Genomic DNA, 23,301 nt, shown 5'->3' on the forward strand with positions numbered 1-23,301 from the left:
ATGCGACTGCGGCAGAAGGTCCTCACTTGCTGTCTTTGGGCAAGCTCCGCCCCCTCAAACCTCACTTTCCTTTTTTATTTTAAATAGAGAAGGGGTTTTGTTATGTTGACCAGGCTGGTCTTGAACTCCTGGCCTCAAGCAAACCATCCTCCCCTCTCAACCTCCCAAAGTGGTGGGATTACAGGTGTGAGCTACTGCACCTAGCCAGTTTCCTCTTTTGAGGTGCAGCACCACACACCTCACAGGGCTGCCGAGAGATCAAAATGAGACAACAAATTTATATGCACGCAGTTAGACATTCAATGCTTGCTCCCTCGAAGAATATTTACTGACTCAAATATACTGATTTCAACCTGTACCTTGCTTCACAAAAGCCTGGGGAATGGTGATGGGGGCTACCTCTAGTTGTTCACAGCTTAAGACACACACGGACTCGTTTCTCTAGCACAAGACAACGGCCCCAGTGTCACGACAGACCACTAAGTAAAGCTCCAGCAGGAATTGCCAGATCAGAACACCAGACAGAGGAGTGCTAGCCCTGTCTACCTGATGGCCAGACGCCTCGTCTCACCCTTCACCCTCTGCCATGCACAATACTCCCCAGGCAGCCTTTGTCCAAAACCTTCTCTCCTTTCTCTCTGGAAAGTTCAGGGGAAATGTGATTTTTCAGCTTCTCCCCTAAAGCAGGCAGCCTGATATGGTGGAAGGAACCCCAACTGGGGCTCTGAACACTTCGATTCAAGACCGAGGTCTGGCCAGGCACGGTGGCTCACGCCTGCAATCCCAGCACTTTGGGAGGCTAAGGCAGGCAGATCGCTTGAGGCCAGGAGTTCAAGACCACCCTGGCCAACATGGTGAAACCCTGTCTCTACTAAAAATACAAAAATTAGCCAGGTGTGATTGCACATGCCTGTAATCCCAGCTACTTCGAAGCCTGAAGCAGGAGAATGACTTGAACCTGGAAGACAGAGGTTGCAGTGAGCTGAGATTGTACCACTGCATTCCAGCCTGGAGAACGGGGTGAGACTCTGTCTCAAAACAAACAAACAAACAAACAAACAAAAAAACCTACTCTATTATATGTCTTTTTTTTTTACTTGTTTAAATTCCTGTAACACACAACAGTATTTATGAGGTGCTCACTACATACTGTGCCAAGCACTATACACACGGCATCCCGTCTTCACAACAACGTGGGGGGGGAAGGTACTAGGCTGGCACTTTACGGATGAGAAAACTGAGGCGTGAAGAGGTCACCTGGCTTGCCCATTGCCACACACCTAGTAGGAGCAGAACTGAGACTTGACCTAGATATGTGTCCTCTCCACCTGCCTTGGTTACTCAAGGCACCAACTAAGTGAATGGCCTGGTGGCAGGAACACAGTTCAGATAGAAAGCAGGGTTGGGATCTAGTCTCCGCTCTGGCTGTATTGCACCAAGTGACCTCAGTAGGCCACTGACTTCTGTTTCCTCATTTGCAAAATGAGCAGACTGGGCCGGGCGCGGTGGCTCGCGCCTGTAATCCCAGTACTTTGGGAGGCCAAGGCGGGTGAATCACCTGAGGTCAGGAGTTCGAGACCAGCCTGGCCAACGTGGTGAAACCCCATCTCTCCTAAAAATACCAAAAAATAGCCAGGCCTGGTGACAGGCACCTGTAATCCCAGCTACTCGGGAGGTTGAGGTAGGAGAATCGCTTGAACCCGGGAGGTGGAGGTTGCGGTAAGCTGAGATCGCACTACTGCACTCTAACCTGGGCAACAAGAGCGAAACTATGTCCCAAAACAAACAAACAAAAACAAAATGAGCAGACTGGACAAGATGCCTCCATTAACCTTCTAATAACCTATATTCCTTGAGGTGGCAGCAGCCATACGGTGGCAGAGGGGCTGCCGTGAGTGTGGTAGCTGCACAGTCAGGGCCTGCTCCTGGAGAGGATATTTTAACCCAAGACAATGCATGCAGAGCTGTAGTTCGACCTGTCATTCGCTCAAACGTGTGTATCTATTATGTGTCAGGCAGGCAGCCAGGCGAAGTTCAACCTCGGATCCCTCGGCCCTGTTGCCCAAAGCAATCAAATGCATTTCTGTGAGTGGTCAGGAATAAAAGGGTTAATGTCAGTATAGCTGATGGGGTCACTGGGGCAGGAGTAAGGCAGGGAAGCAGGCTCTGTGGTGAAGAGGAGTTCACAGCCTCAAGGGTCCTAGAGGCCACTTGATAAGGAGTTGGGGGTGCAGAGCCTAAGGGCTCCAGTTAAGCCCGTGGCTTTGTTCCTCTCTGGGAACCCTGCTCTGCTGGTTAACTGTGAGTTCTGGGGGTGGCCAACACCCTGTCTCTGGGGCAGGAGTTTTCTCTGCAGCTCCTTGCTAATCCCTTCAGGGGTCTTATCTGAACCTCTTTTCAGCTCCCAGAACACCTTTAAGCCAGCTTGCAGGGGGGACTACAAATGAAGTCAGGCCAAGGGAAGAGCCCCAGGCTGGAGGGCAGGGAACTGGGAAGGGGAGACACTGGAAGTCAGAAAGCAGAAAAATCCTCTGGGCTCAGAAGTGTTGAGAAGCTGCCTTCCCCGTAGGGGCCTGGATCTCAGAAGTGGTCCTTGTGCTTCTCCAAGCAAATTCTGATTCTCAATGAAGATACTTTTGTTGAATATCCACTGCAAATCAGATATTGCAAAGGGAGCTTCCACTTCCATTTAATTCTCATAGTCACCCTGAAGTTAAATATTACGTCCCCATTTTACAGAGGAGGAAACTGAGGCTCAGAGAGCTAATGTAATTACCTCCGATCACAAAGTGAGTAAGACTTGAACCCAGGTCTATCTGACTCCAAATCCAAGTTTCTGACCCCAGCAACCCGCCGAAGCAGCGGCCCATGCCTTCTGTTCATCGTAGCACATGTTTATGTTTATAATTTTGGTGAGACAGTCAGTACTTGTCTGCTTTCCTTCTGGGAGATTAGCAAAATTGGGGATCTCTTTTGGGGGTCTAGGAAATACAGGCTCCCAGTGAGAAGGGAAAAAGGAAGATAGTCAAGTTACTTTCAATACTGCCTTTTCCCTCTTGTTCTTTTGAGCTTGAAAGCAATTGTGCTTTGTTGACTTAACGGAACTCTGCTCCAAACTCTTTTGTTCATTAAACATTCACAGATCTTGGAGGCATTTTTAAGGGTAAACCTGGAAATGACTTTTCCAACCCAAGAAGCCCTTTGTGGGTTAACTGGGCTCTGGTCCCATATCTGTCACTGCCCCGCTATTTGGCCTTTGACTAAATATTTGACCTTGAATCAAAGCTCCCTGGGATTCAGGAAGGGACTGAGAATAAGACTATCAAAGCATAACCCGAAAAAGGGAAGCTTTTCAGAAACCTATGGAACAGATGTAAAGCGATAACTAAAGGGGACATTACCTGTGCAAAATTATAAATATCAGTGGCATAAATCAGAAATAAAATATCAACCCAACCACACAAAAAAATTTACCAAATAACATTTCTCAAACAATATAATAAAGAAGGCTTACTTAATAAGTGATGCTAGCATAGCTGGATAGGAATCAGATGCAGATGGAGTGCAGGGTTATATGATGTTTTTAATCATAGAAAAAGTAGTAGGAAATAAAAGGGCATATTTATGAGATCTGGGGAGGGATGAAAACTATCTCAGGTCTGAAGCAACAGAAGGAATCAAGAAGGAAAAGCTCAACAGATTCCACAGAAAATAAGACTTTTTTCTTTAACAAATTTTTTTTTAAACTTTTAAAAAACGGAGGTGGGGTCTCGCTATGTTGCCCAGGCTGGTCTTTAACTCCTGGGCTCAAGCGATCTGCCCACCTTGGCTTCCCAAAGTGTTGGGATTACAGGTGTGAGCACCCAGTCAGAAAAATAAAACATCTTTACTACGATATTATACTATAACAACAGACTAATATTTATGGTAAATTTTAAATCTACTTAAATATTTGGGAAAACCATCAAGATCTCCAAAATATGAAAAGACGATTCCCTCAAGAAGAAGTTTGAACAGGACATGAACACATGGAACATACCGAGTTGAACTGACGACCCTCAGGTCTCCCACCTGCTGCAACTTCTGGGACCCATGGGGAAGAATCGGGGGAGCGAGGGTGCGTGGCATGGATTGGCCCTGCTAACACTCCTGCTTGAGTGGGCCAGATGCCACAATGCCAGGGAGGGGGATGCAGAAGCTTCCATGGGACTGGGGTCACCTCCAATCCCCACAAAAGGTATCCTGGCCATTTAGTTCGACGGTGACCATATAGGACCAACAAGACCAACACCATGGCTTCTAGCCCTTGGGGTCCAGTTGGCGTCATGCTAGATCAAGGCTACTCCACATGCTGAAGAACCAGACATTATGGAGGGACTGGTCTAATCCATCCCTAACACCTGGAAAACAGACCCTAGCAGATCCCAGTTTGAAATTGGGTTACCACTGGTGTCTGCTTGACCCAAGAAGGGAGGGAGGAGATGCTTGACTGGTTCTAGCCACCCATGCCATTGATCTCTGGAAGGTGAACTCCAGAGTCACTTGTGCTTACAGGGACTCTGAGAGGTGTCATGTCCCATCCATGACTGCAGTTTGATCTATCAGGGTTGCTTGCTTCTTTTTTTTTTTTTTTGAGAAAGGGTCTCACTTTTTGGGAGGCCATCCTCCTGTCTCAGCCTCCCAAAATGCTTGGATTACCGGCGTTAGCCACTGTGCCTGGCCTAATTTCTTTCCTAGAATTAATTCTGGGCAGGCCTCCCAGAAGCAGGGGTATACTCTTTGTGACACCCAGGACCCAGGACCTACCTTCAGCTGGAAAAATTCGATTTAATAGACCACTAGCTACTATTAGGTGCTACACATTCTTTCTGCTCCCTTGAGTTCCAAAATCTTCCTACTAAAAGCTCTCTTCCTTTCACCCAAATGGTTTGTTTTAAAATGTACACATACACACAGGGACTGGCAAAGGAAATTAATCAAATGAAAAAGACAGACACAGACAGAGAAAAAAAAAGAATGATACACTTTGTTCTAGGTTCTGATTCTAAATCTGGCAGGAGGTGTGAAGGGCTGGCAGCTTGGTGGTAGTGGTGGCAGTGGCGCAGCGGGCTCCCTCCTGCCTTGGGGCATCAGGCCAGCAGCTGCTGTACTCTTAGGAGCCAGAGGGAGAGATGCTCTACCCGTCAGGACAGGAGCCAGTGCATGCTTTGAACTTCAAACCACAGCCAGACCTCGTGGTTAATGTGGATGATAACCCCAAATCCTCACCCCAGGCCTTTCGCACTGCAATTCCGTGTCATCACGCCCACTCCGGCATCTGCAACCGGCTGGCTCCTCTAACTGAACTTGTCTCAAACCAAAGTTGTCATTTTTGCCAAACGTCTCTCCTCACTCCAACTTGTTTTTTGTTTTTGTTTTGAGACAGGGTCCCACTCTGTCACTCAGGTTGGAGTGCAGTAGCACGATCGTGGCTCACTGCAGCCTCAACTTCCTGGGCTCAAGCAATCCTCCTGCCTCAGTCTCCCATGTAGCTGGAACCACAGGAGTGTGCTACCATGCCTGGCTAGTTTTTTAATTTTTTGTAGAGATGAGGTCTCACTTTGTTGGCGAGACTGGTCTTGAACTGCTGGGTTCAAGTGATCCTCCTGCCTTAGCCTCCCAAAGTGTTGGGATTACAAGTGTGAGCCACCACACCCGGCCCCACTCCAACTTCTTTCCCTCCTAGGTTCAGAATCTCAAAGTTAGATATGGGGTTCCCCCCATCTATGGTCTATTAAGATCTTCCAGTTCTTCCATCACCATGTCCCTCTTCCCGTCCATCCTCATTGTCACCTTCTTGCCTCCGTTCAGTGCTGCAGCTCCTGCCTAGCTTCCCTCATCCGGGTAGCCCATTCACCCCTTATCCCTTAAGACACTGGAGCTTTCCCAAGCCTGGCTTGGATCACGTAACAACTCTGCTAAAAAACTTTCTAAGGCTTCCCCTGCCTACAACGAAGTCCTGGTTCAAGCTAATTTTTCAGCTTTATCTCCTTCTCCTACCCAACACATTCCCTCTGGCCCACTCACACCAATTTCTTAAAGTTGCACAAACTTCATGGCACAATCATTCTCACCCCAGGACTACAGCACTCAACTATCCTCCAACATGGGGCAAAGACGGAGAAGGAAGCACATAACAGCACCCACCACGAATGCTAAGAGGAGAACCATTTCCTTGCTGAAGGTCAAATGTCCATCTCCAGGTTCAAAAGCCAATACTTGGCACCCCCAACTCCATGCCCTACACCTGGACTCCAGGCATTGCGAAGAATCACACACAATTTCCCCTCTGTAACCTCCCAGCACTCCCTCATCCCTACGACAGAATTAAAGACATTGAATTAGCCTTCAAAAGAGTCCATACTGTGAGTCAGCCCCCAAGGATGGCAGAGATTTGACTTCAGCGGTGGCCATGGACCCTCCATAGTGGAGGTAGAAACGGAGAGGGATTGTCAGCCCAAGCCCTTCCCCCACCTCTCCAGCCCCCTACTGCAATCCCCTGGCATATGGAGGATTTCCCAGGCATTCAATATATAACGTCCAATTTCTACATGGTGTAAACCCGGCTCTGGTGCAGCAGAGCAGGGAGAAGGCAGGAGGGAGATCCTTTCAGGGGAGCCCATCTCTTCCTCCTGATACCTGGAGAGCAGTGTTGTTCAGCCCTAGAGATGCACAAAGCCACACCCCCACCCCACGTCACCATCTCAGGAGCGCGGAGCTAGGGAAGCCCACGCAAGCAGGGAGACTGAGACCGATTTCAGGGAGGGCTGGAAGGAAATGGGGGGTTAACTGCTCACATACCTGATCAAACAGGACTTTCCAGTGCTGGCAGAGAGGGAGGCCATGCAGGAGAGGAAGAAGAGGAGAGAAAGAAAGACACACTTATCACCAAGGTCTCTGTAGTCCTCGGATGTTTCTGACATAGCCTCCCAGCGGCTGCCCAGGAGTCATGACCAGGCTCAGGGACTGGCCACAGGAGAGCAGGGGAAGTCTGGGAGGAGCTCCCCAATGAGTCCACACTGAGCAGAGGGAGGAAACTCACAGTAAGGGATGGGGTGGGGGCGGGGGCGGCAAGGTGGGTGTTGCTGGTTCTGGAACTGGCAGAACAAGTGATTCTCAACAATTACTAAATAAAGGCGTCCAAATATGTCCAAGCGCCTCTAATAATTTCTGCTGCCTAAAGCTTATGTCCACAGCTACTCCCAGGCCTGGGAGAGCATGGCCAGGTGCAATTCCATCAGACCCTGGCGCAATGAGTCTCACCTGCTGGGGGCTAGAGCCCCCCCCCCCCCCCCAGGAGAACTCACCTCTGCATAAACACTAACGTTTTGCCTGCAGTTTTTTGTTTGTTTGTTCGTTTTTTGTTTTTTTGCGGGGAAGGGGGGGTGGTGAATGCCGAATGCGGTGAAGCCCACCCATTCTCTTCCAAGGCTGAGTCTAAGTGGTGACTACATCAGATTCTGCCAGGGGTTTAGGGCCAGAAGGAAGTGATAGATTTAACCGCAGACGCCAAAGAGAGAAGATCGTAAACTACCCCCCAACCCCATTCAGACTTTCCCGCTTTGGTTGTGTGGGTTGGGGGCCTGGTTTCACTTCCATCTCCCCACCCTGAGGGAGGGGTGGGCAGGGCAGGGTGTCTGCCCGGTTTTTCACCCCTATGTGTAGGTTAGCCCCGGGAGGTTAACCCAAGAAACTCCAGTTCCCAGGGCTTCGCAGGGCCGGCGGGATGGAGACCCGAGCAGCAGACGGCGGGGAAGCCCTCGGGGCAGCCCCTTCCTCTCCTCGCCCAGGGGACCGTCCCCTGGCACCGCCACGGTCTTGGACTCCCGGGCCTCCTTCTAGGAGCAAAGCCGCTCCCAGCACTCTTTCCCTCCCTGCTCCGGCCGGGGTCAGAAGCGGGGGCCGGCTTGAATTTCAATCAGTGTCGCGGCAAGGCAGGTGCCGGGCGGGAGCTAATCCGGGAGCGGAGGAAGGGGTCGCCAGACCGGCTTGCACGGGCAGGGACGGGGACTCTGCGGCGTCCACTCCTTCCCCAGCTCCGGGAGCTCGCAGGTCGCGGGCGTGAGGGGAGGGGGAGTCACCGCCGTGACGCGGCCGCCTCTGCGGGAAAACGCCGTGTCCCGGGCACTGCACCAGCGGCGGGGAGGGGGCTCCGGCGGTGACAGGTCCGCGGCGCAGTGGCGGTGCTGTGTCCCGCAGGGAAGCCGCGGGAACCAGAGCGGGGGAAGCGGTGCGCGCGCGTTTCGGGGAGACCGGTCCCTCCGCCCCCTCCTGCCCGCGGGGACCCGGCCAATCCGGGGCGCTCCCGCGTCACCTTGAAACCTCCAAGTTGCCCGGCGTGGGGCGAGACAGGGGCGGCTTTTCCCCCCGGCGCCCCCTAGAAAGTTTGCCGGGCGGGGAGGGGGCACTCACGTCCTCCGGCGCCGCGGGCAGCCGCTCCTCGGCCTCGGGTTCCAGCTCCTCGATGCGCTCCGCCTCGGCGCAGGCGGCCACCGCGGGGCCCGGGCTAGGGTGCTCGCCCATGGCCGAGACGGGGTCCGGGGGCGGCGGCGGCGGCTGCGGGGCTCGTCCCGGGGCGCCGGGCTAACTTTGCGCCGCGGCGGCCGCGCCGCTCCAGGGGCTCAGTGCGCGCCGCGCCGCCTCCGCGCCCGCCCCGCAGCCCGCGCCCGCCCCCATGGCCCCGGTCCCCGCGCCGCCGCCGCCTCCTCGCGACCCCGGGACGCCCGGCCCCTCCGCCGCCAAACTTCACTGCGCTCGCTGCCCCGCCGGCCTCCGCCTCCGCCCCGGCCCTCGCGCCCGGCTCCGAGGCGAGGGCGCCCTTGGGCCGGCCCCGGCCCCGCCGCTCCCAGCGCTCCCTTCCCGCTTCTCGCGGCCCCCGCTCTGCGCCCGAGTCTCCTCCTCCCCGCGGAGTCCTCGGGGGCGGCGCGCGGGCGGGGGCGGGGCTGCTCGCGGGGAACGCCGGCCCCCGCCCCGCACCCCACCCCGGGCGCCGCCACCCGGGCCCAGTCGGTCAGAGCGGCGCGGCCTGGGAGCGGGAGGGCTGCGGCGGGGCTGGCGAGGAAGTGGCGGCGCTGCCCGGGGCGGGGATGGGGACTGCGCCGTCCCCGGCCCGGTCACCACCGGCCTGCACTCCGGGCCCGGGCTTGGCTCTTCCATCGGCTTAACCATCACTTGGAGGTGGCAGATATGTGATGGAAACACTATGTTGGCGACGTCAGGGTTAACTAGGAGTGAATTGGAGGCGCGATGTTGTAAGGACGGGATCCCTCCCTCCCGCCCCATTATCCTTACGCCCTATTCACTGCGGTCTCAGATTCTGGGAGGTCTCGGGAGGCCCAGAAATGGGAGAAGTCAGATTGCGGGGTCCTGGGCCCCAAAGCCTAAATCTTGCCCTTCCTACACCCAGAGCTAAGTGACCATGCCCAGGCTTCATTTGACCACGTGGACAAAGGTAAGCCCAGGGAAATGCCCCATCTGGGGAGAGGGACGGTAAAGAAACTAAAGCAATCAGAAAGGAAGTTAGCCAAAAAGGAGTAGGGGATCTTTTAAAGAAAACAATCGATGCTGTTTCCCTGCAGGAAAGCGCCCCCAAGAGAGACCATCTCCCGAAGCAGAGGCTCTGGCTGTAAATGGTGCTAGTGGCCGGCCTGGCAGGGGCCAGCTCTCCCCAGAGGCTCAGGGGCTTCTCCAGGAGGCATCTCGCAGTCAGTCCCCAGCCCACACCAAGGCTGTGCCCTTCCACTCCTCTTGCTTTCCTCTTCCCACCACCCACTCACTCACTAGTCTTTGCCCTCTTCCTTCCTCTCGGAAACGGAACAGGCTCCTTTCCATTAGTGAGAGCTGCAACTAATGCAGTCATGTTCAGAAAGCAAAGACGTAACCCCGTGCCCAGGATCCGAACTGCGACCATCACCCAGCAATGACTGCTCCCCTTAAACACCGAGAAGGGAATTCACTTGATTCTAATTAGGTGAGTTTGCTACAGACACCAATTTTCATCTCTGTTTCAGAAAGTGTGATCATTTCAACTATTTTTGTTTCTCACCACCCTCCTCCCCATCCCTACTCTACTAACAAGTCAAGATCCTGCCAAGATTTCCTTGTAAATAAAACTGTCTGCATGGGGTGTGATTTTGAAAACAGCCTTCAGGGGACAGAAGAGAGGCTGATTCCTTTGTGAAGAGGAGCCCAGAAGGACAAGTGACTGCTGGGGCCCTGGGGTCTGTGTCGCTGCCTCCCGCATCCCTGGCTGTCATTTGCATGACCGGTATGGGTGTTGGCTCTGTTATACTTAGATCTCTGGGACTAGAGAAGTGGGCCAGGAAGTCTGGTTCCAGGGGAACTGGAAGGAGAAGGGCACAGAAAAGGGTTGGCCACTCTGCTGGGATGCCCAGCCACCCTGGACAGTGTTCTGATACCAGCTACCCATGGGAGCTGCCTCTTCATCAGCCCAGGGACCGCTCTTATTAACATATCCAACTCTGTCATCCCTTCATGGGGAAGGGAGCTTAGCAGGCTCGGTTCTGTTCCTGAACATGTATTAAGCTCCTACTAAGTACCAATGACAGAGCTTTGAGAATACAGAGCTGGATAAGAAACAGACCCTGCCCTCCAGAAATGGATAATTGGGGGTGACAGTCACATTCAACACAAGGGTAAGTCCTGGATTCAAGGGAAGCCCAGAAGGTGTAGAACTCCAAAGGAGGGGGTCGCTGTGGGTCCAGGAAGGCTTCCCAAAGGATAAGCCTCCAGGACTAGGCAACATGGAAAAGGTGAAGGAGGTGTTCCAGGTAGAGGGAACAGCACGACCAGGCTTGTGGAGCAGCATCATATGGGAGGCAAACGACAAGCAGTTTGGCATGGCTGGAAACTGGAGCACGATGACCAATCTAAAGAGCCCAGCCTGGACGGGAAGGTTGTGAGGGGCTGTGAGTTTCATGGGAAAAGAGCTTGGACTTTACCTAAGGGCAATAGGGAGCCATTGAAGGATTGTGAGCAGTAGAGTAATATTTAAAAGATCCCTGGCCAGGCGCGGTGGCTCATGGCTGTAATCCCAGCACTTTGGGAGACCAAGGCTTGTGGATCACGAGATCAGGAGATTGAGACCGTCCTGGCTAACACGGTGAAACCCTGTCTCTACTAAAAAATACAAAAAATTAGCCGGGCATGGTGGTGGGCGCCTGTAATCCCAGCTACTCGGGAGGCTAAGGCAGGAGAATCACTTGAACACAGGAGGCGGAGCTTGCAGTGAGCCGAGATCTGCCACTGCACTCCTGCCTGGGCGACAGAGTGAGACTCCGTCTCAAAAAAAACAAAAAAGATCCCTTTGGCTGTAGTGTAGAGTCTAGACAGGAGGGAGGTTGGCCTGAGCAGAGGGCCATGAGAGGTGCTGTCCAAGGAAGAGGTCACAAGGGCAGCAGCAGTTAGAATAAAAGGGAGAGGGAAGATGGGAAACATCCAGAAGGCTATCTTGTTCCTCCTTCTGTCCCTAGGAACATTTACCCCGCCTTGGCAGGCTATGTTTCCAAAAGTCTCCTAAGAAGGAATTCCTGATCTCTCACCAGGATTCTTGCTTCACGGGGCAGCTTCTCTCACCTTGGCCCTTGCTGGGAGGTGATGGTGTCTGGACTTGGAGACTGTTAGGACAAGTTGTTACATCCATCATCCTCCATGAGCCTGAGGCCACCCTTTGCCTGTTGTCCTCAATGTCACCTACGCCCAGCTGGTCAGACCACTCTGCTCCTCAGCTCCAGGCCAATCTGCAACCCACTCCCCAGCAGGCAGTAGGACATGGGGCCTGGGGTCCAGGCCTAGAAAGCTCCAGGGGATAGGAGTGGCTAGGCACCCTGACATCTTTTGTTCTACTCTCACCTGAGACAGCCTAAGGACTGGCATATTCTGTGGCATTTTGGGGGCAGAGGAGGGAGTAGGCATGGTGTCACTTTCACTGACCAGCTGCAGCAGGCAGGCACTCGTCGATGCCTGGAGGTGTGCCATGCAGAGGCCCCTCCCTGGGAGAACCTTTGGCACTAATGAGAAGTGACACGGAACTGGGCCTATTGGCACTTCTTCCTTGCTCTTCATTTTGCAAGTGCGCTACACCATGGCCTCTTTTAAGGTTCCTAACAAGACACTCGAAGTCAACGCAGAGCAGGATGAAGGGCTGGGGAAGGGTGGATCAAACTCGGTTTAGAAGGGCAGGAACATGATGTTGAGATGAGCCTTGAAAGGGGCAAGCTTGTGGTAGAGAACGTGGAAGGGTTTCTAGGTGGAGGGAACTGCTGCGGCAAAGACACAGAGATAGGAAACCTGTTGACTGTGTTGGGAACCATGAAGTGGCTGAGCACAAAGTGAGGATGGCCGGGCAGGCGAGGAGCACTGTGTCGCCAGAGTCCCCGAGTGCCAGTCTGAGGAGGTTGGACCTCGCCCAGTGGGAGATAGAGAAGCGGTGATGGCTTCTAACTGGAGCAGCATTTTGGGAAGATTAAGTTGGCGACAGCTCAGCAGTGCCGTTCACCTCACACGTGCTGAGTGTCCATTATGTGCCAGACCCTGGCCGAGGTGCTGATAATACAAAGGGGATGAGACCCAGGCCCTGGCCTCATGGGGGAAAATGAGGTCATCCTCTAATGACAGTCCAGTGGGATAAGGGGGAGGAGAGAGGGAAGAGCCTTTCCAGGGCTGAGTCTCTCAAATGTGCCCTCCAAGAGAGGAAGGAGTTTTTTTAAGGACCCGATGTTCTGGTCCTGGGAACTGGGACAGTTGGCTGCCATGGAAAAGCCAGGAGTAGCTGCTGGAAGCGGGGAGAGGAAGGCAAAGGGGGCTGAGCAGTTTGTTTGTGGACACCTTGAGCTAATGAGAAGCCAGGGAAGAAACATGAAGGGCTGTAATTATTGCTCAAAGCAATGGCAATGCCCAGAAGGGGGGCAAACAGGGATGACTTTTTCTCCAGAACCTCTTTCACGTGGGGTTCATTCTGACATCTCGCTCTGCCAGACCCACACCCTCTGAGCCCCTTCTCTCTCTGCAGCCAACTTAAACCTAAACTGACCTTTGTGGCACCCTGTCCCCACCTGTAGCTCTAATCTTCTGAGAAACCAGCCCTGAGCTACCACTGTTTGCCTTCCTGAGATGAAGACGTAAGTTATTTTTGACTGAGATCCAAGCCCCGGCCCTGAATTCTTTTGTCTTCCGGGAATCCCCCAGCCGTGTTTGAAGTCTGCAAGTCCAAACAGCAGACATGGCTCAGGATGGCAGAATCCGACCACCCTCCACCTCCATCTCCAGCATTCTTCCATCATCGCCCGCTGTCTGCCAGATCAAACGGAGCAAGACTGCTACATGGATTTCTTTCCCTTTCGTCTCTTCCTTTCACTCCAGGGCTCTCAGTTTTCTGAGTAACTTAAATCATTACTGAGAGATGTGTAGGTTCACAGACCAAACCCTTTCAAAGCAAGGCGTGGGCACCCAAAAGTTGAGCTCAGAAAAGCACAGAAAAAAACTTTCCCAGTCCCAAGATTTAGCCAATCACACATTCAGGGAAACAATCAGCTACTTTGCCAGGTCTTACCTTCCTTTCCTGCCACCTCCGTGGGGCCTGGCTGGTCCCCAGGGTCCCATTTCTGAATTCTCTTTGGGCCTCAAGACTTCCATATGACCTTCACTGTGCTGTAGGCAGGTCCTGTGTCTTCAGTAAACCACCTGTTCTGTCTTACCCATCAGCCAGTCACAGTGGCTCACACCTATAATCCCAGCACTGTGGGAGGCCAAGGTAGGAGGATCGCTTGAGTCCAGGAGTTCAAAACCAGCCTGGGCAACATAGCAAGACCCTGCCTCTACAAAAAAATTTAAAACCGGCCGGGCGCGGTGGCTCACGCCTGTAATCCCAGCACTTTGGGAGGCCAAGGCGGGCAGATCACGAGGTCAGGAGATCGAGGCCATCCTGGCTAACACGGTGAAACCCCGTCTCTATTAAAAATACAAAACATTTGCCGGGCGTGGTGGCGGGCACTTGTAGTCCCAGCTACTCGGGAGGCTGAGGCGAGAGAATGGCGTGAACCAGGGGGGCAGAGCCTGCAGTGAGCCGAGATCACGCCACTGCACTCCAGCCTGGGCGACAGAGCGAGACTCCATCTCACAAAAAAAAAAAAAAAATTTAAAACCTAGCCAGGTGTGGTGGCATGGGACCTGTAGTCCTAGCTACCTGGGAGGCTGAGGTAGGAGGATCCCTTAAAATAAAGGGGAAAATCTTGCCCATCTCACTGACGAATGCTCTCTCCTCCACAAAGCCTTTCCTCAACTCTCCAACCCAAATGAACCACTCCTTCCTCTGAATCCCTTTTTCCTTTTGACTTTGAATTATATCTTCTAAGTTTTATCTTCCTGATACTAGAATGTACATTCCTTGAAGGGGAGGATTATGGCTTATTCAATTCTGCATCCTTCGCAATGCACAACATTGCACACTGTAGAAACTGAACAAATGTCTGTTTAATGAAAAACAGAGGATGCCTCTCTTGATATGACACAAAGTCTAATTATATAGTTATTACTCTCAACCTGCAACAAGAGACAACTTTTATGTTATGGAGAAAAAAATTCTTCTGCATAATAATAATGTGCCTGTATGCCTGCTGCCTTTATTTCAAAATACTTCCGCATTTGCCATTGCATTTCATCCTCAAAAAGCAAGCCTTTCTGAGGTGAGCAGAACAGATACAATTGCCTCCATTTTATAAATGGGGACACTAAAATCCCTGGGCCCCAGGGAGGTTTGATTCTCCATGCCTGTCACCAAAGTTCTTATTTAAAGAGTGAAATACAAAAGCCCCTGATGGTAGTGAGTGCCCTTGGCCCCGACCGCTGACCACTGTCTACAGAGACTGCTTTCCCAGGGCAACTGGACAAGGCTGAATCCCAGCGCACAAATAGGGCTTGTCCAGCTGCAGGCTTGTATGAGTCAGAAACTTTGGGGGTTGTCTCTGGCTTTGTAGCTAAAACTTCCATTGGTCTATTTACTGCTTTGTTTCTCTCAACCTAAGTGTGCAATCAGTGTCCTCAGAAAAAAAGAGAATGATCTGATTTTCTTACCCACTGCACAGAACCAGGCACCAGAGTGTCCAACAGACTGTGGAGGGAAAGAAATGGTGCGAGTCTGGCACAGCCAAGGGTAATTAGCTGTAAGAGACCTGTGGCAAACCTTGACATTAGAGCTCACTGTCTATGAGGGGCAAGGATTGGTTTTGTTAGTTTGCAGTATTATCTTTTTTTTTTTTTTTTTGGAGATGGAGTCTGGCTGTCAGCCAGGCTGGAGTGCAGTGGCATGATCTCAATTCACTGCCACCTCCACCTCCTGGGTTCAAGCCATTCTCCTGCCTCAGCCTCCCGAGTAGCTGGAACTACAGGCGTGCACCACCATGCCCAGCTAATTTTTGTATTTTTAGTAGAGACGGGGTTTCACCATGTTGGCCAGGCTGGTCTTTAACTCCTGACCTCAAGTGATCCACCCACCTCAGACTTCCAAAGTGCTGGGATTACAGGTGTGAGCATTGCGCCTGCCCTGCAGTAGCATCTTTGACTCCTAGAATGATTCTTGGCACATAGAAGGTTCACAAAAAGTATTTGCTCATTGAATGAACCTGTCCTATTTATACTTCTTCAGGCCTAGAGAAGGCCTCTCCGAGGCCAGAATCCCTGGGAAGTCTGCCCAGCATCTAGTCTCTTAGGACTTCGTTGGCCTCCTCTGGGGAAGAACATCAATTCAGCCCAGCACCTGCTCCAGTGAGGGGCTGCAGCGAAGAATGACGTGGGGTCCACGAGGCAGGCTTTTTGATGGTGAGGCCGCGGCAGCAGCAGCAGCAGCAGCAGCATCAGCAGCAGCAGCAGCAAGACATCCTGGAGCTCCATATTCAGTATGGCAAGAGGCAACGGGCGTGAGGGAAGCAGTCCCGAACAGAAATGCAGGAGCAGCGGTAACAGCAGCAGCCGCTGCCTGCGAGCATCAGGAGGGGAGTGAGACAGTGGGCACTCAAATCCGTTTCCTCCATCTCTCAGCCACACAGCCCAAGCGAGGCTGTGTGAGAACTTCTCAGTGCACATTGTAAATACCATCTGTCACACTGCCTGCCCAGACGCGGCCTTCCTCCCTGCAAAGGAAGCATTCTTTATTATTTATGCAGAATGCACCCTACTTAAGTGTTGCACCACCAGCAGAGAGAAGACAAAGCCTGGAAGAGTCAAGGACTCCAGGGATCTGCTTTTCGGATAGCAGCCGGTTGGGAGGGGCTTGGTCATCCATCTTTCTGGGGTGGGAGGTTCATTCAGTCGGGCAAGGGCACTTCCCTAGGAATTAGGAGGCCTGCGTTCTCAGCTTAGTTCTCTCACTAGCTTGCTGTGTGACCTTGGGCAGACACCTCACCCCCATGGGCCTCCATTTTTTTTTTTTCCATCTGTAAATGCAGGGGTCAGACTAGATGATCTATGACATCCCTTCCAGCTCTAAATTCAATTGGTGTCCCTCTAACCCTTCTCCATCCTGTGCAGGCCCAGAAGCCTGTTCATTACCATCAGCTCTCCTTCCCAGCTGGCAGGGGAAATACAGTTCAGGATCTGATTTCTTTTTCTTTTTCTTTTTTGAGACAGAGTTTTGCTCTTGTTGCCCAGGTGCTGGAGTGTAATGGCGCGATCTTAGCTCACCACAACCTCTGCCTCCCGCATCCTCCTCCTCCCGGGTTCAAGCGATTCTCCTGCCTCAGCCTCCTGAGTAGCTGGGATTACAGGCATGTGCCACCACGCCTGGCTAATTTTGTATTTTTAATAGAGACGAGGTTTCTCCATGTTGGTCAGGCTGGTCTCGAACTCCCAACCTCAGGTGATCTGCGCGCCTTGGCCTCCCGAAGTGCTGGGATTACAGGCGTGAGCCACCGCGCCCGGCAGGCTCTGATTTCTTAGTACCTGAGAGCAGGACAAGGGGCCAGCAGACCTAGGCTCTTGTCCAAGCTCTGTCACTGTTTAGCCTTGTGGCCCTGGGGAAGGCAGTTTCCTAATCTCAGTTTTGTCTTTTGTGAAACCAGTGGGAGAGACTAAGAGATTTCTGGAGGAGAATCCATCTCTAAATTCCATAATCCCTGATCTTCCCTTCCAAAACACTGCTGATAAACATGTTTACAGACCGAGTCTCTAGACATGGAGATTAGTGAGACATAGTTCTCTGCCCTCAGTGAACTCGAAGTCAGGTGGAAAAGGCATGCTAAAAACAACTGCAGGTGCAATGTGACAGGTACTAAGTAGAGATGGGTGCAAAGGATGTGGTGGCATTAAGGCGTCCAAGTAGGTGATGCTGGAGCTGGATCTTAAAAGATTGAGTAGGAGTTCACCAGGTGGATGGGGCCTGATGTGTTCAAGACAGAAGGAACTGCATGTACTAAGGCAGGAAGGTGTGAATCTGCATTGGAACTGCCCACTTGTCCACTGTTAGGCTGACAGTGGCATTCTGGGAGTCTTTGCATTGACTGCTTCCTCTGCCACCCCTTTAGAACAATCTGGTACTCCCTGGGTTGGGATGAGGGGACTTATGGTTGACGGCTCCATATGGCTTCCCTGCCCATGAAGTGCATCACCAAGGAGATGAGTGACTTGAGTAAGTCTCCCCTTCCACATGCCGGTATCTGTTCTCTGAATGAAAATCAGCGAAGCAGACTGAAACTGGGGGGCTGGCTCAAAGGGTCCGAAGGTGACCCATAACTCTTCAGCCTCGCCCACCATCAGGCCAGGTCAGAGGAGGAACGTGGCACTGTGCAAAATGGGGCCCAGTGGCTGACGTGGGCCGTCTCGGTTTGTTGGGCATCCTCCCCTGTGCAGCCAAAGCACGTGATCTGTCCTACAGCTGGTGTGGCCTGTTGTGGCTCCTTGGGGAGCTGTCCACGTCCTCTGCAGAGAGATGAAATCAGCCTGTCCCTTCTCCGTGAAGGACATCCTGCAACAGAAATGCACTTCCCCCAAACCCAGCTTCTCAATGTGGTCACTGTAGCTCTGGGCTGCAGCTCTGGGCTGCAGCTCTGGGCTGCAGCTCACATGCCTGGCTCTGCATACTCCAAAATACACAAGAACGGCAGAGGGGAGGCGCATGTATCCAAGACATCATTAGCTGTGAGCAGCCTCATAGGCTGTGAGCCATGGGGTTAACCAGGCTCAGAGAAGGCCTGCAAAGCAGCAGTAAACATTCTGCTGGCTTGGCTTGGCTTGCTGCAACAATTTATATCCCAGGAAAAAAAGGGGCCAAAAGTCACGGAAGTAACAGAAATGCTGAAGGAACTGGCACATTTGCCAGATGGTTCCTGGGGCACAATCGTATTTGCAGAGGGACAGTCTGCAGCGGAGGTCCTTTCATCAGAGAGCAAAGACTCTGGCTGACCGCTTGTTCATTATCCCAGGACTCACTTGGAGGAGGGTGGTGGCTGGAGCACACCCACGCTTGTCCTTCCTTCCCGGAACCTTGAAGCTGTGGTTGCCTGAAGCTGAAGTGGCATTCGGGATTGAGCCTCTCCAAACACCCACAGCTGTGCTTCTTTAGACACCTGCCACCTGTGTCTCTTTTTCCCAACTTACACCAGCCAGTCCATTCTCCCAGCTGCCAGCTGTCATTTTCTCCTTAGTGCAACTGGTCAGATTTTAGTAAATAACACAGCTTGGGCTCTGACAATATGAATTCAGTTGTGCTGCCAGGGCCGAACTATGAGGCAGTAGGGACAAGGCTGGGACAGGCTAAGTGGGCTTGAAAATATGAATAACCCGGCTGGGCGCGGTGGCTCACGCCTGTAATCCCAGCACTTTGGGAGGCAGAGGCGGGCAGATCACGAGGTCAGGAGATCGAGACCATCCTGGCTGACACGGTGAAACCACGTCTCCACTAAAAATACAAAAAAAAATTAGCCGGGCATGGTGGCGGACGCCTGTAGTCCCATCTACTTGGGAGGCTGAGGCAGGAGAATGGCGTGAACCTGGGAGGCGGAGCTTGCAATGAGTCGAGATCGCGCCACTGCACTTTACCCTGGGCGACAGAGCAAGACTCCATCTCAAAAAAAAAAAAAAAAAAAAAGAAAAGAAAAGAAAATATGAATAACTGGAAGGACATTTAAAATTATTTGCTGCATTATCACAGAATTTTCAAGAACTCATTGCTTTGTCCTGGTATTGCATATGTCTGTGTTTGTCTTCCTCCATTAAACTAGAGACTTTTTTTTTTTTTTTTTTTTTTTTTTTTGAGACAGACTCTCGCTCTGTCACCCAGGCTGGAGTGCAGTGGCGCAATCTCAGCTCCCTGCAATCTCCATCTCCCAGGTTCAAGCAATTCTCCTGCCTCAACCTCCCAAGTAGCTGGAACTACAGGAGCATGCTACCACATCTGGCTAATTATTTTGTATTTTTAGTAGAGATGGGGATTTACCATGTTGGCCAGGCTGATCTTGAACTGGTCTCAAATGATCCACCTGCTTCAGCCTCCCAAAGCCAGGATTCCAGGCATGAGCCACTGCGCCCAGCCTAAACTAGAGATTTTGAGCAGTAGAGAAGATGTCTGTCTTGGCTTTGCTACATTCTCCAGGCGGATTGGTGGTTATAGCCTGAATCATGCTGTTGCCCCCAGAAACCTTGGTCATGGGGGTGATGGGGTGAGGGTGAGTGGACAGTCAACACAAAGGCATCACTACAAGCAGAGGCCCTATTCTTGGTGGTCAGTGCCTACCTCTGCATAAGGACAGTGTCATAGCAGCAGAGGGAGGCTGTGCGTGGTCAGCTACTTATTGAAAGGGTGCCCACCTATTAGAAGTTCTATAATTGTCCATTTATTGTAACTTCTGTGTTATATGATGACCTCCTTAAGGAAAGGACGTCTCTGTAATCATCTTACTTTCTCTACATCCTAGTACCATGCTTGTCAGTGTGGCATTGAGGGATTTGGTGGAAAACATACATATTTATCCATTTAGACTTCCATTTGCATCTGGCAGGATAACTTTCAGCAGGCTGGTTAACCTCAATGAGCCTCAGTTTCCTTGGATTTAAATGAGGCTAATATTACCCATCTTGTGAGGATGTAGGTAAAAAGGATGGGACAGTACTTGGCACAGAGTAGCTCTCAGTAAGCATCCGTTCCCCATTCCTTCCCTGCCCAGGATACTCAATACATGGAGTTGAATAAATGAATAAATTATTTCAGAGATGAATACACTTTGGCATCTTTCTTGGATATATTCACACTCCCCAAAGCCCAAATATTGCAGTTAAAAAAAAACATCCAACGGCCGGGTGCGGTGGCTCATGCCTGTAATCTCAGCACTTTGGGAGGCCAAGGCGCGTGGATAGTTTGAGGTCAGGAGTTTGAGACCAGCCTGGCCAACGTGGTGAAGCCCCGTCTCTACTAAAAATACAAAAGTTAGCCAGGCGTAGTGGTGAGCGCCTGTAGTCCCAGCTACTCGGGAGGCTGAGGCAGGAGAATCACTTGAGCCTGGGAGGCACAGGTTGCAATGAGCCAAGACTGCACCACTGCACTCCAGTTTGGGTGACAGAGTGAGACCCTGTCTGAAAAAAAAAAAAAAAAAATCAATTAGGTAACCAAATTTGCAGGAGGCAGCCATCCTACAGCAGGGGCTAAAATGGTTTCCAGCAGATGGAGAAGCACCTCTGTTGTTTTCCATAGGGAAATACATGCCTGTAATCCCAGCACTTTGGGAGGCTGAGGTGGGAGGATCATTTGAGCCCAGGAGTTTGAGACCAGCCTGGGCAACATAGTGATACTCCATCCTGACAAATAAAAAATTTAAAAATTAGCTGGGCACAGTGGCAGGCACCTGTAGTCCCAGCTACTCAGAAGGTGGAGATGGGGGGATTGTCTGAGCCCAGGAGCTCAAGGCTGTAGTGAGCTGTGTTTGCACCACGGCACTCCAGCCTGGGTAACACAGTAAGACCTTGTCTCAAAAAATAAACAAATACATAAAATAAAATAATGCAAAGAAACTACATCAGGAAACACGACTAGACGTGGTGGATCACGCCTGTAATCCCAGCGCTTTGAGAGGCCGAGGCGGGTGGGTCACCTGAAGTAAGGAGTTCGAGACCAGCCTGGGCAACATGTGGAAAGCCCGTCTCTACTAAAAATACTAATATCAGCCGGGTGTGGTCGCGGGCGCCTGTAATCCCAGCCACTTGGGAGGCTGAGTAACGATAATCGCTTGAACCCAGGAGGCAGTTGTTGCTGTGAGCTGAGATGGCGCCACTGCACTCCTGCCTGGGCGATAAGAGCGAGACTCCATCTCAAAAAAAAAAAAAAGAAAAAGAAAAAGAAAGAAACTACATCAGGAAACAATGCCACAGGACCTTGTGTTTGACCTCTTTTATTTCTCTGCTTGATACAGAAAGCATCCAGTTGGTACCTAATAAATGCACACTAAAGGCTTTGCCTCCTTAGAGGTGCTGGAGTAGCAAGACTGGCTGGGAGCCACATGAAGTCCTGGAGCCACAGTGTCCTCTAGTGGGAAAATGAGGCCATAGCGCCCCACAGAGCTGACAGACACACAGTGCGGTGCCAGAGCTGGGCAGTTTCCCTAAAGTGACCTGGATTAGTCTCAGTGCAGGCGCCAGGGCAGACTTCCAGGGCTGTTTTCATGCCTAGAAAACAACAAACAAACAAACAATACACTTTACAGGACGTGTTTTTCTGCACGTATTACTCAGAAAGCCATTGCAGCCACATTTGTTCCTTAAAATTAATTGTCAGTCAATTTGCGGGTCTAGGCGATAATGATAGGCTAGCATCACAGAAAGAAACCAGATATTTGCTGCCTCTGATGGAAGTATACAGCACCCCCTAAGTATTTTTGCTACAGAATTGAACGTGAATCTGTTCAAGTCTCTAGATCCAATTCACAGGAAATACATTGGTCATTAATGAATAAATATATTTAGAAGAGTATGTTGAATGACACCACAGGTATATGATCAGGAAAATCCATACCATAGGAAACTACAGGACAAATCACCTGGTTTCGTCAGCAATATATATTTGATCCTGACTTAAAAAAAAACAAGTGAAAAAAAAAAACTTGTTTAAAGAGTTGGGGCGATCCAAACACTGTATATTTGATCTTAAGGAATTGTGGTTTTTTTGAGACAGGGTCTTGTTCTGTCACCAAGGTTGGAGTGCAATGGTGCCATCAGGTCTCACTGCAGCCTCGACATCCCAGGCTCAATCAATCCTCCTACCTCAGCCTTCTGGGTATCTGGCACTACAGGCCTGCACCACCACGCCTGGCTAATTTTTGTATTTGTCGACGTGGGGTCTTGCCATGTTGCCCAGGCAACTCCTGAGCTTGAACTCCTGAACTTAAGCGATCTGCCTACCTTCACCTCCCAAAGTGCCAGGATTACAGGCATGAGCCAACATGCTTGGCCAACAGTTCATTTTTAAAGTGTGAAGATGGTATTGTGGTTTTGTTTTGTTTTGTTTTAAGATTTTTTATACTTTAGAGGTACACACTGAAGTATTTTCAGATGAAATAATGGGCTATCTGGGATTTGTTCAGCATAATTCCAAAATGGGTGGGGGAACAATGAAACAGATTGACCATGTTGGTAAGTGTTGAAGTTCAGTGGTGGGTACATGTACATGAGAGATCATTATACTATTTACTCTACTTTTGTTTTTATTTGAACATTAAAAAAAAATTTTTAAAAATCCTTACTAAGGTACGTTTTACTTTAATTCTCTTTGAGAGCCCATAGGTAACACCTTTAAAAGCCTTATTTTGCTGCCTCTGTGAGAAAACTATTTGACAGCTTCTGTAGGATGGGGTGTTATAGATTGCTTTCACCAAGCACATCTGAGAAGTATGGTCAGAATCGGGTGAACCTCTATGCTTTAAAACTTGAGGGTCAGGTGCAGTGGCTCATGCCCATAATCCCAGGACTTTGAGAGGCAGAAGTGGGAGGATCGCCTGAGCTTAGGATGTTCGAGACCAGCTTGGGCAATATAAGGAGACCTCACCTCTACAAAAAAATTTAAAAAGCTGGGGGGGTGGGCGTGGGCCTCTAGTCCCAGCTACTCAGGAGGCTGAGGCAGGAAGATTGCTTGAGCCCAGGAGATGGAGGCTGCAGTGAGCCGTGATGGCGCCACTGAACTCCAGCTTGGGTGACAGAGACCCTGTCTCAAAAAATAAATAAGACGGCACCGTTTGAAAGAGCTTCTGTTCTTTTATTTACCCCTGGATA

General features: G+C 51.2%; 2 protein-coding genes across 10 annotated transcripts in view; both read right to left on the reverse strand.

Moving 5' to 3' along the window:
* The window catches only part of RHBDL3 (rhomboid like 3), a 55,559-nt gene extending 46,384 nt beyond the window's left edge, over positions 1–9,175 (reverse strand). For 2 of the 7 annotated variants that reach the window (XM_031010995.3, XM_031010991.3), the window contains exons 1-2: positions 8,452–9,175; positions 6,841–6,864 (exon numbers count right to left, since the gene is read on the reverse strand). In XM_031010995.3, the coding sequence (XP_030866855.2) occupies positions 6,841–6,864; positions 8,452–8,562 (135 nt within the window). In that variant the 5' untranslated portion in view covers positions 8,563–9,175. The remainder of the gene's footprint in view (positions 1–6,840; positions 6,865–8,451) is intronic. The other 5 variants (XM_055388528.2, XM_031010992.3, XM_031010993.3 and 2 more) reach the window with 4 other exon arrangements.
* Positions 9,176–21,409: 12,234 nt separating this feature from the next.
* The window catches only part of RHOT1 (ras homolog family member T1), a 111,428-nt gene continuing 109,536 nt past the window's right edge, over positions 21,410–23,301 (reverse strand). For all 3 annotated transcript variants that reach the window (XM_063706543.1, XM_063706542.1, XM_063706541.1), the window contains one exon: positions 21,410–21,702. In XM_063706543.1, the coding sequence (XP_063562613.1) occupies positions 21,660–21,702 (43 nt within the window). In that variant the 3' untranslated portion in view covers positions 21,410–21,659. The remainder of the gene's footprint in view (positions 21,703–23,301) is intronic.

Source organism: Gorilla gorilla, chromosome 4, assembly GCF_029281585.2.
Source record: "Gorilla gorilla gorilla isolate KB3781 chromosome 4, NHGRI_mGorGor1-v2.1_pri, whole genome shotgun sequence".
NCBI lineage: Eukaryota > Metazoa > Chordata > Mammalia > Primates > Hominidae > Gorilla > Gorilla gorilla.